General features: G+C 38.6%; 1 protein-coding gene across 6 annotated transcripts in view; it reads left to right on the forward strand.

The window, feature by feature from the left end:
• maea (macrophage erythroblast attacher, E3 ubiquitin ligase) overlaps positions 1 to 17,072 on the forward strand; it is a 123,831-nt gene that overhangs the window by 79,773 nt on the left and 26,986 nt on the right. For all 6 annotated transcript variants that reach the window (XM_069923710.1, XM_069923711.1, XM_069923714.1 and 3 more), the window contains one exon: positions 11,768 to 11,890. In XM_069923710.1, the coding sequence (XP_069779811.1) occupies positions 11,768 to 11,890 (123 nt within the window). The remainder of the gene's footprint in view (positions 1 to 11,767; positions 11,891 to 17,072) is intronic.

Below are 17,072 nucleotides of genomic sequence, written 5' to 3' on the forward strand. Positions count from 1 at the left end.
AGATGGTTGAGACCCACAGGCCTTAGGAATCAGAATGAGAATGTTGAGATTAGGGTAGAAGAACAGCAAGATTTGAAGGAAGAGAGGAACCAGAATGTTAAAGTTAATGAAAAGGAGGGTGGGGGTTAAAAGTAGATGGTAATCAAAGGAGTGTATGTGGGGGGGTTATTCTCTCAAGTGTATATATTTCAATGCAAGGACCATTGAAAGAAAGTTGGATGAGCTTAGAGCATGGATTGATACATGGAAATATGATATTGTAGCCATCAATTAAACTTGATTGGCTGCTAAATATTCCAGGATTCTGTTGTTTTAGGGAGGGGCGGGGATAAAAGGTGGAGGAGTTGCATAGCTTGTTAGAGAAAACATTACAGTAGTGTTATGGTAGGATAGATTGGAGGGCTTGTCCATTGAGGCTATTTGAATGGAATTGAGGAATGGGAAGGCATGAAAACACTAATGGAAGTGTATTATAGACCAATTAATGGGCTGAGAGAATTAGAGGAGCAAGTATGTAAGGAGATAGCATATACATGTAATATCCGTAAGGTGGTGATTATAGGAGATTTTAACTTTCCGCACATTGACTGGGACACCCATACTCTAAAAGGGCTGGTTGGGTTGGAGTTTGTCAAATGTGTTCAGGGTATTTTCTAAATCAATACGTAGATGAATTGACTCGAGTGGGGTAAGTATTAGATCTCCTATTAGGGAACAAGATAGGTAAGGTGACATAGGTGTGTGTTTGGGAACACTTTGGGTCTAGTGATCATAAAGTTTTAGGTTAATAATGGAGAAGTGTAGGTCTGAGCCAAAGGTTGAGATTCTTAATTGGAATTCTTAATTTCGAGGAGATGCAAAAGGATTTAGAGGGGATGGATTGAATAATTTATTTTCAGGCAAGGATGTAATAGATAAATGGAGTATATTCAAAGTGAATTTCTTTGAGAATACAGAGTCGGTTAGAAAATATAGGGAGCCTTGGTTTTCAAATGATATTGGGAATTTGGTTCAGAGGAAGAGGGGACATGTACAACAGATATAGCCAGCAGGAAATATAAGGAGGGTGAAAAAAATTAGGAAGGCTGAAAGGAGATATGAGGCTGCTTTGGCAGGCAAGGTTAAAAATAAATAAATCCAAAAGGTTTCTACATTTACATTAAAAGTAAAAGAATAATGAGGGATAAAATTGGGCCCTTGAGGATCAGAGACATAGGCTCTGCGAAAAGTCAGAAGAGATGGGGAAAATGTAAAATTATTTTATTTCTTTAGTATTCAGTAAGGAAAGGAATATCGAGCCAGTTGAAGTAAGGAAATCTGGTCGTGAGGTCATGGATATTTTTACACAGATTAATGAGGAGGTAGTATTGGCTATTTTAAAGAGAATCAAGGTGAATAAATATCCAGGTATCGGCAAAGTATTCCCTTGGACCCTGAGGGAAGTTAGTGTGCAAATAGTGGGGGTTATATTTAAAATGTCACAGAAATATTTAAAATGTCACTAGCCATGGGGGAGATGCCAGAGAATTGGCAGGTAGCTCATGTTGTTTCATTGTTTTTTTTAAAAAGGCTCCAAATGCAAACTTGGTAATTATACTTTTGTGAGTCTGACGTTGGTGGTGGGTAAATTAATGGAGAGTGTTCTTAGAGATGATGTATACAATTATTTGGAAAGACAGGGATTGCTTAGGAATAGTCAACATGGTTTTGTACATGCTAGATCATGTTTAACAAATCTTATAGAGATTTTCAAGGAGGTTATTAAGAAGGTTGATGAGAGGAAGGCTGTAGATGTTGTCTATATGGACTTTAGTAAGTCCTTTGACAAGGTTCTGCATAAGAGGGTAGTTAGGAAGGTTCAAGCATTAGTTATTAATGTTGAAGGCCGGTGACTAGTGGACTGCCTCAGGGATTAGTACTGGACCATTGTTGTTTGTCATATTTCATATATATATTAATGATCTAGATGACAGGGTGGTAAATTAGATTAGTAAGTAAGCAGATGATACGAAGATTGGTGGTGTTGTGGACAGTGAAGAAGGTTATCAAAGCTTGCAGTGGGATATCGGACAGTTAGAAGAGTGGGCTGAAAGATGGCAGATGGAGTTTAATACTGATAATTGTGAGGTGCTACATTTTGGAAGACCTAATGAGCAACAGTCATAAATGTTAAATGGTAGATAATTGAGGAGTGCAGTAGAACAAAGAGATTTAGGAATTCTGGTACATAATTGCGTGAAAGTTGAGTCACATGTAGATAGGGTGGTGAAGAAAGCATTTGATATGTTGGCCTTAATAAACCAGATTATTGAATATAGGAGTTGAAGTTGTATAATGGTGAAGCAAAATTTGGAAAATTGTGTGCAGTTTTGGTTGCCGAATTACAGGAAGGATATAAACAGAATAGAGAGAATGCAGAGGAGATTTACAAGAATGTGGCTTGGTTTTCAGGGTTTGAGTTACAAGGAAACTGAAGTGGAGGCAAAAATTGAAGACACTAAAATATGCCTTTCAGAGGTTATTTATGAACCTTTACAACTTTTAAGCAAGATTCCCTGGAGCATAGAAAGTTGAGGGGTGATTTGATAGAGGCATTTAAAATTATAAGGGGGGAAAGATAGAGTCAATGTGGATAGGCTTTTTCCATTGGATGAGGGAGATTCAAACAAGAGGACATGGATTTGAGATTGAAGGGGGAAAAGTTTAAGGGAAACATGAGGAAGAATTTCTTCACTCACTGGGTGGTGGAGTGTGGTAGATGTGGGTTGGATTTTAATATTTAAGGAAAAGTTGGACAAGTTGAAAAGGAAGACAGAGGTGTGTAGGATTATGGGCATGGTACGGGTCAATGGAACTAGGTGGGAGAAGATGTTCACCATGGACTAGAAGGGCCGGACTGGCCTCTTTCTGTGCTGTAATGGTTATATGGTTATATAGAATGGTGAGCCACGCAGGCCTTAGAATGGTGAGACATGCAGGCTTTAGGATGAAGTTGACAGTTCCTGAAGTGGATGACAGAGACCGGATGCAGAATGTTCATTACTCACGGCACCCTTGTTGAGATGCTTCAGAGAAATGCCATTTTTGGAAGAGTGCTTTCTGCAGTTATAACCCTTTTTGTGAGACAGTTGAAGTAGAGTGCAGGATTTCTTCTGCAATTAGAACCCTTCTCATGGGTAAGTCAAAGTGGTTTTATTCCTCTATAAGCAAAAGGAGGAAATCTGACATTCTGACTATAATCTCACAATGATGCCAAGTGGGTTTTGCAATTTCACAAAAGAGGTCGAAGAGTTTGTTGGTCTTGTGCTGCTTGCTTAAAATGACTTCTTGAACAAATGATGCACTGTCTTTTTAAGAAGCTGCCCACATGGTCTTTGCAGCTGGCTTCTCCAGGGCTTCTTTGTATTGATTCTGCAAATTTATCCAGTAAAAGGAACATAATGTTCAAAGCTTGCTGCTGGTTTCACAATCACTTCAAATCCTGCAGGCAGCTTGTTAAATCTGCTTTCTTAAAGTGACAGTCCCACTCAAATAAAATGAACTGAAAAATGGGAGAACATCACAATAGGCTTTTTTCCACTGAAGATAGTTAAGAAACAAACCAGAGGATACGGGTTAAGAGTGAAAGGGGGAACATGACAGGAATTTCTTTACAGAGAGTGGTGTGCAGCTTCCAACTGAAGTATTGAATGTGGGTTCAATTTTAACATTTAAAAGGAATTTGATCAGGTACATGGATGGGAGAGGTATGGAGTCATATGGACTGGGTGCAGGTTAGTGGGACTAGGCAAAGATAATGGTTCGAAAATTGGCCTGTTACAGTGCTGTATGTCTAAATTTAAATAAAATTTTTTAAAAACAGATTGAGATTTGGAGTAGATATTTTGCCAATCCTCATTGATTGTGATTTTGAAAACCCTCAAAAACCAAGGTTCCATATGCCTTTATTTTCGACAAGAACATACAAACTCTATACTCTCAAAATTTCACCTTTGAAAACCTTCCACTTACCAAGCATGTTATTTTTCAGAAAATAACAGCCCAATCCACGCTTTATAGATCCTTTCTCATTTTGTCTTTCTCCAATTGAGAATCTCAACCTGAGGACCAGACCTATACTTATCTGTAATCATCTTGAAATTAATGGGATTATGAAATCTGGACCCAAAGTATTTCCCTACACACACTTCCGCCACTTGTCTTGTCTCATTCTTTAATAGAAAATCCAGTATTGTACTCTCTCTCTTGTTGGTAACTCTATATATTGGTTTATAAAACTTTCCTGAACACATTTGACAAATTCTAACCCATCCAGCTCTTTAACGTTCAGGAGGCAACATTCCATCTTGGAGTCTCAATCTTGGTCACAGTATCTCCTACCAGTTCCTCTGACTATATCCCTTAATCACCTGTCACTTTTGATTTAATTTACTCCCCTTTTTCCTTTCCGAGCTTCCAAGCCAGATCTGGTCCCTGACACATGGTTGCATGACTTCCTCCTGAAGGTCACCCCCACCCCTCCAAACTGCATCCAAATTGATTTACATATTTCTGAGGGAGATGAACATGGTGTGTGTTGGAGGGGGGGGTGCTGTCCTGCTATCTACCCTTTTGAATGGTCCTCTAGCTCCTCTTTGCATCTTTGACAAGACAGCATCAGTAAAGCTCTTCACTATGATGTCCTCAGCATCTTGAACGATATGCAGTACATCCAGCTGCATCTCCAGCTCATTGATCTTGTTCATTAGTCATCAGCAACACTGGATGATTCCATGACTTCCCATGTTCTACAGGAGACTGACTGGACAGTTCTCAATGCTATTTCATCTACACTTAACCAAGAAACACACAAAGATCAGCGTGTACAGAGCCGTTGTCATACCCACGCTCCTGTTCGGCTCCGAATCAAGGGTCCTCTACCAGCATCACCTACGGCTCCTAGAACGCTTCCACCAGCGTTTCTCCGCTCCATCCTCAACATTCATTGGAGCGACTTCATCTCCAACATCGAAGTACTCGAGCTGGCAGAGTCCGCAAGCCTCGAATCCACGCTGCCGAAGACCCAACTGCGCTGGGTGGGTCACGTCTCCAGAATGGAGGACCATCGCCTTCCCAAGATCGTGTTCTATGGCGAGCTCTCCACTGGCCCCCGAGACAGAGGTGCACCCGAGAAGAGGTACAAGGGCTGCTTAAAGAAATCTCTTGGTGCCTGCCACATTGACCACCGCCAGTGGGCTGACCTCGCCTCCCACCGTGCATCTTGGCGCCTCACATTTCGGCGGGCAGCAACCTCCTTTGAAGAAGACCGCAGAGCCCACCTCACTGACAAAAGACAAAGGAGGAAAAACCCAACACCCAACCCTAACCAACCAATTTTCCCTTGCAACCTCTGCAACCGTGCCTGCCTGTCTCGCATTGGACTTGTCAGTCACCAGCGAGCCTGTAGCAGATGTGGACATACCCCTCTATAAATCTTCGTCCGCGAAGCCAACCCAAAGAACCAATGAAACTAAAAGCAATGGTAAGCCTTACCCTATATATCCTGTGATCGCCCTGCAGCCTTTACTCGCCAAAGCCTCAATATCCCACTAACCCCCAACATCTGTCCAAAATGTTCACTGCCGCTAAACCTCGCTCTCCTTTTATACTTACTTGAAACTAATCAGTATTCACTTCAACTTCCATTTATTTAATTCTGGTCTTCTGCTTCTTTAAGACAAAACAGCAGCCCTTTCTCATCTGTCTAACAAGCTCAGCTCTGCTCTGGTTTTCCTGAAAAAATTGCACAACTCAAAGTGGTTTCATTAACAATTGGTCATGGAGCATAAAGAAAGGGAACTTTCACATCAGGCATTTAATAATGTGACAACAGTTTATTTTTATTTGGCTCACTTCTGCTATTTTATCATTTGACCTGCTTCACTGATAGTTGGAATAAGGAATTTAGGAACTTGACCTACACATGATCTAGAACTTTGAGATTTCTGTGTGGATATTCAAGTCCTGATCTTTCTTGCCAAGTTCCAGTTGATTTGCTGGTTGCCTCTAGCCTCTTGTGGAATCTCATCTTGGAGCAATTACACTGGAGCATCTTGTCTTGGTCAGAACTAATGCTTGACCTGTGGGACCATTGATTTCAATGCGAGTTGCCACACTACAGGAAAGAAAAATGAGAATTTGGCAAGTTTTTCTGGTGGCAAAGTCGGGACAGGATTGTTTTGGCCTTCCTGTCCCTGATTATGTTGTTCAATGCATTATTCCCACTTGGGACCTCTTCCACTTGGCTCCAGTGGACTACTTTGCAAATAAGATTGGCTTTACATTTCATGGGTAATTGCAACCAGTGAGCTCTCTTAGAAAAATCAAACTTGCACAGATCTGTTCATAATAAATACTCCAAACATTCCTTTATTTTAATCATATCAAGGCTATCAGGGTAAGGTATATTTCTTGAATATTTATTTTACAGGAATTTTATTTTGATTTAATGTAGAAATTATTTGGATGTTTATATCAAATTAAACTGCGCTCAACAGTTTAGAATATTAACAAAGAGAAACTAGATATCTCTATTAATCATTTATAATGTTTTATATTTGATAGATGTTAAAAAAATGTGTAATTTCCTGCTTTTTGTCTTTTCCTCTCAAAACAATTTTTTTTATTTACCATCTTTCAAACCAATGGCGTATTCCAAGAATATACAAATGTTGGAAAATCAAAACTAATGCATCAGTCATTGTATGATTGACATTTTTCAACACCCCAGAAATGGAACTTATCATAGTTTCAGCAGATTGTGCTTTTACATGGCATAAAGCACATAAGGAACTTGAGTAAAAATCAGGCATGAAGCTCACAAAGGCGGCTGTGTCATTTAACAAGATTGCTCTGACCTGATTTTAGTCTCTATTCCATTCTTCTAACTCTTTTCTATCATTCTAATTTTTGGTGTAACTTATCCTTGAATATACCCGTATTCTATGATCTTGCCTTCAAAGCTCTGGGTGGGAAATACCAATGTTTTCTAAGCCGTCAAATGAATTTTTTCTCATTGTTTCGGGCTGCAGCTCTAACTTAGGCTTACTAGTTTTTCATTGCCAGCTTCCATCCTGTCCTTAAATTTACCTTGACTGTTTCTGATACATTTCACCCTTTCCTTGATATTTGTCTCAGGAAACAAACTACCCACAGACATGGAAACCCAGACTTTCATTTACCGTATTATATATCTTCACACTGTATCTCTTATAAGGATGCTATCCCATTTCTTCTATAACATCTGTTTCCAGGATTCAGCTTCCACTCCAGGACATCTGAACTATCCTCTTTAATTAATGGATTTTATCCTTGCTGTCATTGATAAAGCTTGTACCCCTATATCCTCCATTTCTTGTAGTTCTTTCCCAAGGCAAAACAAGGACAGCGTCCTTTTAGTCTCACTTTCCTCTTCGCCAGTCTCCACATTCCACATATTATTTTCTGACACTTCTGCCAACTTCATTGCGATCTCACCATCAACCACATCCTCCCCACCCCTATCACAAGAATCATTCTTTCCAAGTCTCCTCAGTCCACTATTCCTTCCCCATCCATCTTTCTACCATCTTGGACTTTACTCACTGTAATTACAAAGTGCAAAATTTTTCCTAACATCATCCCTTGCACCTCTATCCAGGGTCACAAGCAGACCTTTCAGGTGAGACAGAGCAATCTAATCTACTGCACTAGGTGAACTTGACCTAGTGACATCATCTACGTGATTGAGATCAAACAGATTGGGTAATCTCTTTAAACTCTCAGGGTCCTGCAGCCAACCACTTCAACACCCCCCAATCATTCCAACATAGATATGTCTGTCTTCAGGTTCGCCCATTGTCACAGCGAGGCTAATTGTCAACTTGAGGCAGAACACATCATATTCCTCCTGGATAGCCAGCCATAAACCTAACCGCATGAACTTCAGTTGTTCTAATTTCAGGTAACCGCATCCTTATCTCATTCCACTATTTCCATCTTGTGTGTTGCTCTTTTCTCTCTAATTTCTCCCCTGTGGTTGCTCCCTCACCTTTCTCACTTTCTATTCAATACCTTCTTTCCAACTCCATTTTTTCTCAATTGTCTTGGTAAAGGGTCCTTGAAACAATGATTGACCACTTCTACCCATAGGTGCTGCCCGACCTATTGAGTTCCTTGAGAAACCCATTGTTTACTCAAAGTTCCAGCATCTGAAGTTTTTGCGTTTCTGTTTCCTTAATTTCTTCATTAATCAGGTGCTTCTTCAAATATTTTGGATCGACTTGAATGCAGTTAATTGTGCTTTATTCATTTTTGGTTGTTGCTCATTTGATGCTTGAAATCTTGCCTCTGTGTGAATTGACTTTTTGCACTGCAGCGACTACAAGGCAATCAATTGGTTGCAAATTTCTTTGGAATGTTAGGATAGCATGTAGCACAACACTTTTACAGCACCAGCAAATCGGGACTGGGGTTCAAACCCCATGGTGTCTGTAAGGAGTTTGTACCTTCTCCCTGTGTCTGCGTGGGTTTTCCCTTGAGGCCCCATTTTCCTCCCACCTTTCGAAGCGTACTGTGGGTTGTACGTTAATTGGGTGGCTCAGGCTTGTGGGCTGAAATGGCCTATTACTGTGCTATATGTCTAAATTTAAATTTTAAAATTATTTACATGACCTCAATATCTTTCTTTAATTGTTCTGCCGTGAAGAAATTCCAAAGCTGACCCTGTATTTATGTGTGAATTTGCATTCTGATAACATCCTCTTTTTGAATTTGCGCAGTTTTGAGTCGTGTTTTGCCTCATTTTGCTTTCCGCTATTTTGTTTTGATTAATTACTGTATTTACATTTTAAAGATCCTGGATTATTTTAACTTTCATGTGACTGGATAGACCAGCCCACCAGTGCCATTTTAAGCCTGCAATCTGGATTTTAACGTGCTTTTCGAGTTTAATTGCAGTTTTGATATTTTGGTATCAATTCATATCTGGGAATTTCTTTCTTTTAAAAATCCAGCCTGCAATCATCCTTTCCTCAAAACCAACAGCATTAAATTATTGTTCCTTCTTTTGAGAGCTTGAAGATTACTCATTGCATATTTTGCATAGATCTCCAATTTACACACATACATGGGTTGACTGGTTGGTTGATCTGATCTTGTTGAGTTTGAATTGTATTGAGGGAAATGAAGGAATGCAGAAGTTAAATGAAAACTGCAGAAGATGGTTACATTCTTAGAATAAGAAATTAGTTGGAACTACTTGTGGAAATAAATCTTGCATTCTACCCCACCCCCCAAAAAATTTGCAATGCCATTGCAAGATTACCTAATGTTTGTAAATGATTTGACAGCGGATATATGTTTATCCTTCCAAAATATTTTTGAAATGTATTCAGTAACTGGAGTTTACTTATTAATGTTCATGAGGTCATTTTTATGTTAATTTAGCTATTCTGACATCTCACTAATTAATGTGTAAACAATAGTTTCCCTGCAGAACTGTTTGTACCCTATAAACTGTCACAATGAGATAGATTGTATATTGTTTAATGTCATACACAAGTTCATTTGCTGATCCACTTAATTTTTTTAAAGATTAAATTGTATTTTCAACTTTCAACCTCTACTATTTTTGCATCACAGTTCGACATTACTGAGTTTTTAATTTGTGTTGAAATCAGTTGTTACCGTGCTTGTCTCTCAGTATACAGTTCTCCTTGAAGTGTAGGACTGCACATCGACTGTAAACTGCCATAGGCAAATTAAATCCCATGTTACCCTTTCCTCAAAATGTTCCGTCATTCATGTTGGGATGTTAACGTGCTTTTCGAGTTTAATTGCAGTTTTGATATTTTGGTATCAATTCATATCTGGGAATTTCTTTCTTTTAAAAGTATTTTTATTGAGGTTAATAAAAATCCTTTACACAAGGCATACTAATGATAACAAATCATATCTTATACATAGATATAAATTAGAAGCATAACCTTAATTATTACATAACTTCTTTTCCTCAGGATATCAAATTCTTTAATAGTAATTAAACAATTAAATCATACCTTGTACTATGTCCAAGGAATAATATTGAATAAAAAAATCATCCAAATAATAGAGATAAATTTCCTTTATAAGTTATTTTATTCTTCTCTGATGTGATCATGTTGTTCTGGGAATTACTAAAATGATTAATTTTGCCTTTTTTCCCATGGGCATTATTAAGTTTAATTCTTCTATGTTGGAGCTTGAGGCATTCTTTGCAAAATAATAGATGTCAGATAGAAAGAAAATGGCATAGGTCAGATATAACAAACAGGCTCAAGGAAATCCCTTGAGGGTACAGGGCATTGTGAAGAGGGAAAGAAGGATGGCTAAAAGTTTTGGGATGGCTTTGTCAGACATTGTAAAGGAGAATTCAAAAAGATTTTGTATAAATTAAAAAAAGAGTAACGAGCGAAAGAATAGACCCCCTTTAGAATCAAGATGGGCATGTATGTGTTTAAGTAGAGGAGTTGGGGAAGATCTTAAATAATAATTTGTGAGTGTGTTTACTATGCAACATGATTAAGTAGGAAGGGAGAGGGGTAACTAAATGCAGTGGAGGGCATGACTGCATCAACCACGAAGAGGTGTTAGCCATCTTGGATTGTATCATGGTGAATGAATTCCTGGGTCTAGACCAGGTACATCCCAGAAGGTTGAAGGAAAGCAGGAAGTAAATTGTTGAGGCCTTGACATTTCTAACTTGTTACGAAGAACAGGAAAAATTCTGGAGGATGGCAAATGTGGTGCCATAATTTAAAAGGGATCTAAGACAATATAGGTAACTACAGACTTGTTTGTCAGACAAAAGTGGTAAGGAAACTGCTGGAGAAATATAATCTATCAATATTGGAATAGCCAGGGAAAAATTAAGGAAAGTGAGCATGGATTGTGTGTGGGAAATAGTGTCTCACAAATCATTGAATTTTTTTTTTGGAGAAGGGAAGCTAAGGCCGTTTGTGTTGTATATATGGATTTTAGTGAAGCATTTGATCAGATCCCACATGGTCGGTTGATATGGAAGGATAGACCATATAGAATAGGTGGCCAACTAGCCAATTGATTAAAAAAAGTGATAGGTGTTAGTGGTTAAAGAAGGCTATTTTCAGACTGGAGGACAGTGACCAATGGAAAGTTTGAAGGTTTGGTTCTAGGACTCTGGCTTTGGACAAAGACCTTTGTGGCAAAGTAAGTTTGCTGATGGCAGACAAGTGTGTGCCACGGTGGATACCTGGGTTTACAATGGGTTCTGGATCACATGGGGAATTTGGCAAAGGAATGGTTGATGCATTTCAATGCTGAGAAGTGCTAAGTGCTGCATTTGTGTTAAACCAGGGCAGGATTTGCTCTGTTGATGGAAATACTCTCAAAGGTATTATGGGGCAGAGGGACCAAGGGGTGAAGATGCATATGTCACCTTACCTTATAGTTAGTGATATTTTTAGTGTTGAATGTATCATGATCTCTTTTCAAGTTTAAAGAGCAGACAGTAGACTACTTGGAGCCAATAGAAAGACTTTCAAATGTTGAGGTTTCTGGGGCGTTTACCAAAAATGAACTGTAGCAAAACATCCATACCTTGAACTCTTGATTTAGTTGTGATAATACAGGTATTATGAAATATTTTAATCTCAATGTGATTCAATTGTTGCATGACATGCAATTGTTTTCCTTGTTCAAACATAATCTTTATGGTTATTTTGTTTTGTAGGACTTGGTGAATATTGACATGTTTCTTACAGCCAAAGAGGTTGAAGAATCCCTTGAAAGACAAGAGACAGCTACATGTCTAGCCTGGTGCCATGACAACAAATCAAGGCTGAGAAAGATGAAGGTACATTCTTAAAATGACCTTTTTGGCAAAATGCTTTAGCGTGGTTCTTGTTAATTAACCATGGGAAACTGGCTGTACATTGTAAATTTTTAAACTGCATAGCAAACTTCCATGTGTAAATTTGTGAAAAAAAAGTAATTATGAAGAAGTTTTGGAATTTACATATAAGATTAATAAGTTAAATTTTTAATATTAAAATGTTCTTAAACTTTTGTCAAGCTTGTACTTTTTGTTTTTAGTTGTAAATATGTTAAATTAAGTTCCTAACTCCTTTTAGTTAGTGAATCACTGGCCAGAAATGTTCCTGCACTTGGAAACACAACCAATTAATTGTAATAGTCTTTACATCTCTGGACGGGACATTTAAAATCTATTAAACTGAAGTAAATAATCATCACTAAAGTGAAGCAAAATAATTTGATATAACTTGTCTTCCCTTAAACAACCTCAAATAATTGTCAAAATCAGAAGACTAGGTCTGAACTCGGAAGAATGGAAAAGTGCTGGGTTTTTGTCATTCCCTTTAACCTCCTCTTGCTTCCATGCCCCCATATCATGCCTTGTCCAGTGCTGGACAACCCCAACAATTTGAAAAATTGACAGTAAGTTCTTGGTTTTTGTGTGTTGTTGCATGTGTGCAATACCCAGAGTAGAGTTCCAATGGCTGAATGTTGGGAGAAGTGATCAGAAATATCAGCAATAGCCAAAAAAAATGTTAGCTCCATTTGTACTCTTCCTCTCTTGTACATGGCATGGAATAACCGTTGAAGTTAGAGTTAAATTGTTAAACAAGTCTGTTTGAGTGCAAAGAAGTATGGCCAGAAGTGTGCATGTCTTAAGCAAGGATTGAATAGAAAGGATTTTATTGTTTGCTGCCCTCACTTCCATCCCAAGGTTGGCTATAGGGACACTATTATTGATGAATCTTAATTATCTGAAATTAGCTGTGCTGAACTAGATTGGAAAGTTTGCAGATGTTTGAAAGAAAAAAGTGTGGATTTGTATTTTGTCGCAGACTTCAGAAGATCGATGGTGAAATAGCAGTCATGGTAAGTATCGTGATGTATTTCTGAAGAAACTCAAATGGTGACAAATCAAATTGGTCTTTAAAGTTAAGCCAGAACATTGACTTGAGTCTTCACATATAGGACAATTGTTGAAATATTTTTGAAAGAGGATGCATGCGGAATTCATCATTTTCTAAATGGATCATAGAATGCAGAATGCAAAAAGAGCTACATAAACATTTATGCTTATGCTTAGTGCACAGATCGGCTATGAATACCAAGGGTATAGAGGAAATTTGTCAAATGAAGATAGTTATGTAGCGACACTTAAGAAGAAACTCATCCTTGTTGCCGTTAAGAGAGCATATGTGAATGTAGGTTTTGAAAGAATCCTGGGGGCAGTGCCATGGGCAAAGTCCGAAAGAGGTATTGAAGTCTTGGCAACGCGTTCATTTTAACACAATTGACCTGCCTACCTGTATGATAGGCAAGGCCATCCATCTATTCAAGTCTTCCCCAATCTTTCTAAGCAAGGGGGTGTAATTTAACTTGTATAAATTATTCAAGTTGATGTCTACTCTTAAGTCTAAGGTATTTGATCCCATCTTGTGAGTACTTCAGTTGACTATTTTGTTGGTACAACCTGTAATCCCATTTAGTAAGTGCCATAATCTCGCTTTTATCTCAATTGATCTTGTATCCAGAAAACTCCACATAATCTTCCAGAATTGAGTATAGTTTAGCCAGCAAGCTTGTTGGGTCTGTCAGATATATCATCACGTCATCTGCATATAAATTGATTTTGTGCTCTTCCTGGCCCACCCTAATTCCTTAATGTCTGGATACTGCTGAATAGCCTTAGCCAATTGTTCAGTAGCTAAAATGAATAGAGCTGTTGATAGTGAACACCCTTGCCTTCTAGATCGAGATAGTGGGAAAGCTGGAGAAATTTGTTCATTGGTTACAACTTTAGCCTTGGGCACTTGATATAGCGACCATATCCAATTTATAAAAGTTGGCCCCAGCTCCAATTTTGAAAGGAACTTGTTAACTTTATTTGGCTCCCCTTTTGATTCTGATTATTATAAATTTTCATAAAATTGTCGAAAAGCCTCATTGATCTCTCTTGGCTTGTATGAGATCCTATCATTCCCCATTAGCGCTTCAATGATTGTTCTTGAGGCTTGTTCTACCCTCAGCTGCCATAAGTGGACTTTATGGGCTCTTTCCCCTAATTCAGTGGTTCTCCACTCACATACCACTTTAAGTATTCCCTATACCATAGGTGCTTTGTGATTAGTAAGGGATTGCTTAAGGTGGTATGTGGGTGGAAAGAAAAAGTTTGGAAACCATTGTTTTAATCATATCTAATTGACTCGTTATGTGCATGGTTTCATAACTCCAAAGGAAATGGGCCAATGACAATTTTTCTCAAGCAAAATATTTCAGTAACAATTGGGTCTCGAGCAGTCTTCCCTTCCCACTCACATACCACCTTAAGCAATCCCTTACTAATCACAGAGTATCGATGACATAGGGATTACTTAAAGTGGTATGTGAATGGAAAGAAAAAGGTTGAGAACCTCTGCCCTAATTCATAATATTTTAGCTTTGACCTCACATTATGGCCTTTTCTACGTTATACGCCTGAAGCATATTAAATTTTAATTTTTTATTTTTCAGAACCGTATATTGTTCTTCAGAACCCAATTTTTGGAAATCCTTTTCTAGTTGTGTAATCTCTTTTACCAGTTCATCTACCTCCCTCATATATTCTTTTTTAACTGTGTGGGTATAATTTGAACTCTTAGTATGCCATAAGAGTATCCCAAGTTAGAAATTTATTCTGAGTAGAGGGACAGTTGGCCTCACAAAATATGTCTATTTGTGCCCAAACAAAGCTATAAAATTCTGTTTTTTCCAATAATAATAATGTATTAAAGCCCCATCTATATACCATCTCTTATTTATCTAGCATTGCAGTGGTTAAAGTCAGGAGAGAATGGTCTGACAAAAGTCTTGCTTTATACTTGGTCTTCATGATCCTATCCTCTGTGTGGGTTGATGCCAAGAAAAAGTCTATTCTAGAGTAGGAGTCATGCTGTCTTAAGTAGAAAGAATGATCTCTCTTCTTTGGATACTTCCATCTCCATGCATCTATCAAGTTCAGCTCTTTCATAAATTGAAGGGTGGTTCTTGCTGCCCTTGGCCTTACTTTTCTTTTCATTGATTTATGCAAAACAGGGTCCAGACAAAAGTTAAAGTCACTCCCATCAAGATGTTTTCTTTTCCCTCTGCCAATCTCAAGAATGTATCTTGTATAAATTTTCCTTTATCGTAATTGGGGGTGTATATATGTACTAGGATCCAGGATTCTGAATATATCTGACAGTGGACTATTACAAATTTCCCTGCCTTATCAATGATCACTTTCTCCACCCTCATTGTAACAGTCTTTCTTATCAAAATTGCCACCCCCTCCTGTACTACCACCTGGCCCACACATCCTCTTTTTAGTTTTTGATGTTCCTGTCGTGTTAAATGTTTTTCTTGGAGAAAGGCTGTTCTGCCCCCTTTTTTTATGTGTCAAGACTTCCTCTTCATGTACCCATTTAGTCCATTTACATTTAAAACTTATGTATTTGATGCTATTGGCCATTGCACCAGGTGTTCCTCCTATGTTTATGTCTCCCACATACCCCCACTGTCCTATGTCCACCATCCATCCAGTCCACTTCTTTCAGCCATGTACTCCAGTCTGCTGAGTCTGCAAAGAATTGTGGAAAGGAGAAATAATAAAAAAAGTCAAAAAATACAGCATATGACATAAAATCATCCCGCCATACTCACACATCCCTTTCTTTTATGCCCTTCTTCCATTCCTCTCGCTATGGCTACCCCTTCCGAGTTGCCACCATCTCCTTCCACGTTGTGCATTTAGCATCCATCTATTTTCCACTCTTCTCCACCCATACCCCCCAGGGCCCTCCCAATCCATTTCTCTTTTTTTACAAATATACTTACATAATAAACAGTAAAGTCAATAAATATTATTTACCTTGCAATTTTATATAACAGTTATTCTTTAAGAACTGGCAGATTTTTAAATGAATTTTTGTACTACTTTGGCTTCAAATGAAAACTTTCTCTCCCCCCCTCCCCCCACCTTGGCAGTACAATTTTCAATGTTTCCAGGTATCTTAATATGCATTCATACTCGTTCTGCTTGGCTATTCTTTTAGCTAGTTCAAATTCTTTTCTTTGCCTCAGCAGGGAAGCACTAATATCTGAGTAAAATAAAATTTTATTTCCTTCCATCTCCATCAGTTCCCCTTGTTTTTCCCCCAATGGTTGCCGCACCTAAAAATTTTCTCTCGGTCCTGGTGATGCAAGTGTTTCATCAGGCGGGAAGTAGAACTGATGGCCCCATTCTACTTCCACAGACTCTTTTTAGCTTCTCCCTCCTTAACACCTCTGGCAACCATTTCTGGAAGAATGTAATTGGATACCTTCCATACCTTATTTCAATCCCACAATTTTAACAGTATTTCTCCTAACATGGTTTTCCAAATTATTTTCTGCCAGAGGCATTCCTCTCTGCTTCATACATTTGCTTCTTTTTTCTAACATCAATTCTGCCTTCATTATCTCCCACCCTTTCTTCTATTTCTGTCATTCTTTCTGATAAACCAGTTAAAGTGTTTCTTAGTCTGTAAATTTTTTCATAAATTTCCCTATCTTTCTGTAAAGTTCTTTAGTCTGTTTTCCATTTGCTTCATTTCTTTTAGAATGCCTTTCAGCATCTCTTTCAACTATGGTTTCATATCCTCACCCTTGTGAGAAATGGCCATCTTGCTTCTCCCAACTTTTTTTCTGTCTTCTCTCTTGCTGCTGATGTCGACCTCTTACTTCTACACTTGACCCGCCGCTAGAGTCAACTGTGGCTGTGAGGATGCGATCTCCCGCATTTGCTGGTTAGTCCTCCCTTCCTCTGCTTCTACTGCATTGTCTCCAGGGGGAGGATTGTAGTACACCTTCCATGAGGCGTGGGCCTTGTCGCGGGGCCCTTGCCTCCCAGCGACCGGACGGACCACGTCACTGCATCTCACTGGGATGACTTCATCTCCCGAGACCTTCCCAGGTGATCATTGGCCACCCTTCATCTTCTGCTGTTG

Source organism: Narcine bancroftii, chromosome 3, assembly GCF_036971445.1.
Source record: "Narcine bancroftii isolate sNarBan1 chromosome 3, sNarBan1.hap1, whole genome shotgun sequence".
In the NCBI taxonomy this organism is placed as follows: domain Eukaryota; kingdom Metazoa; phylum Chordata; class Chondrichthyes; order Torpediniformes; family Narcinidae; genus Narcine; species Narcine bancroftii.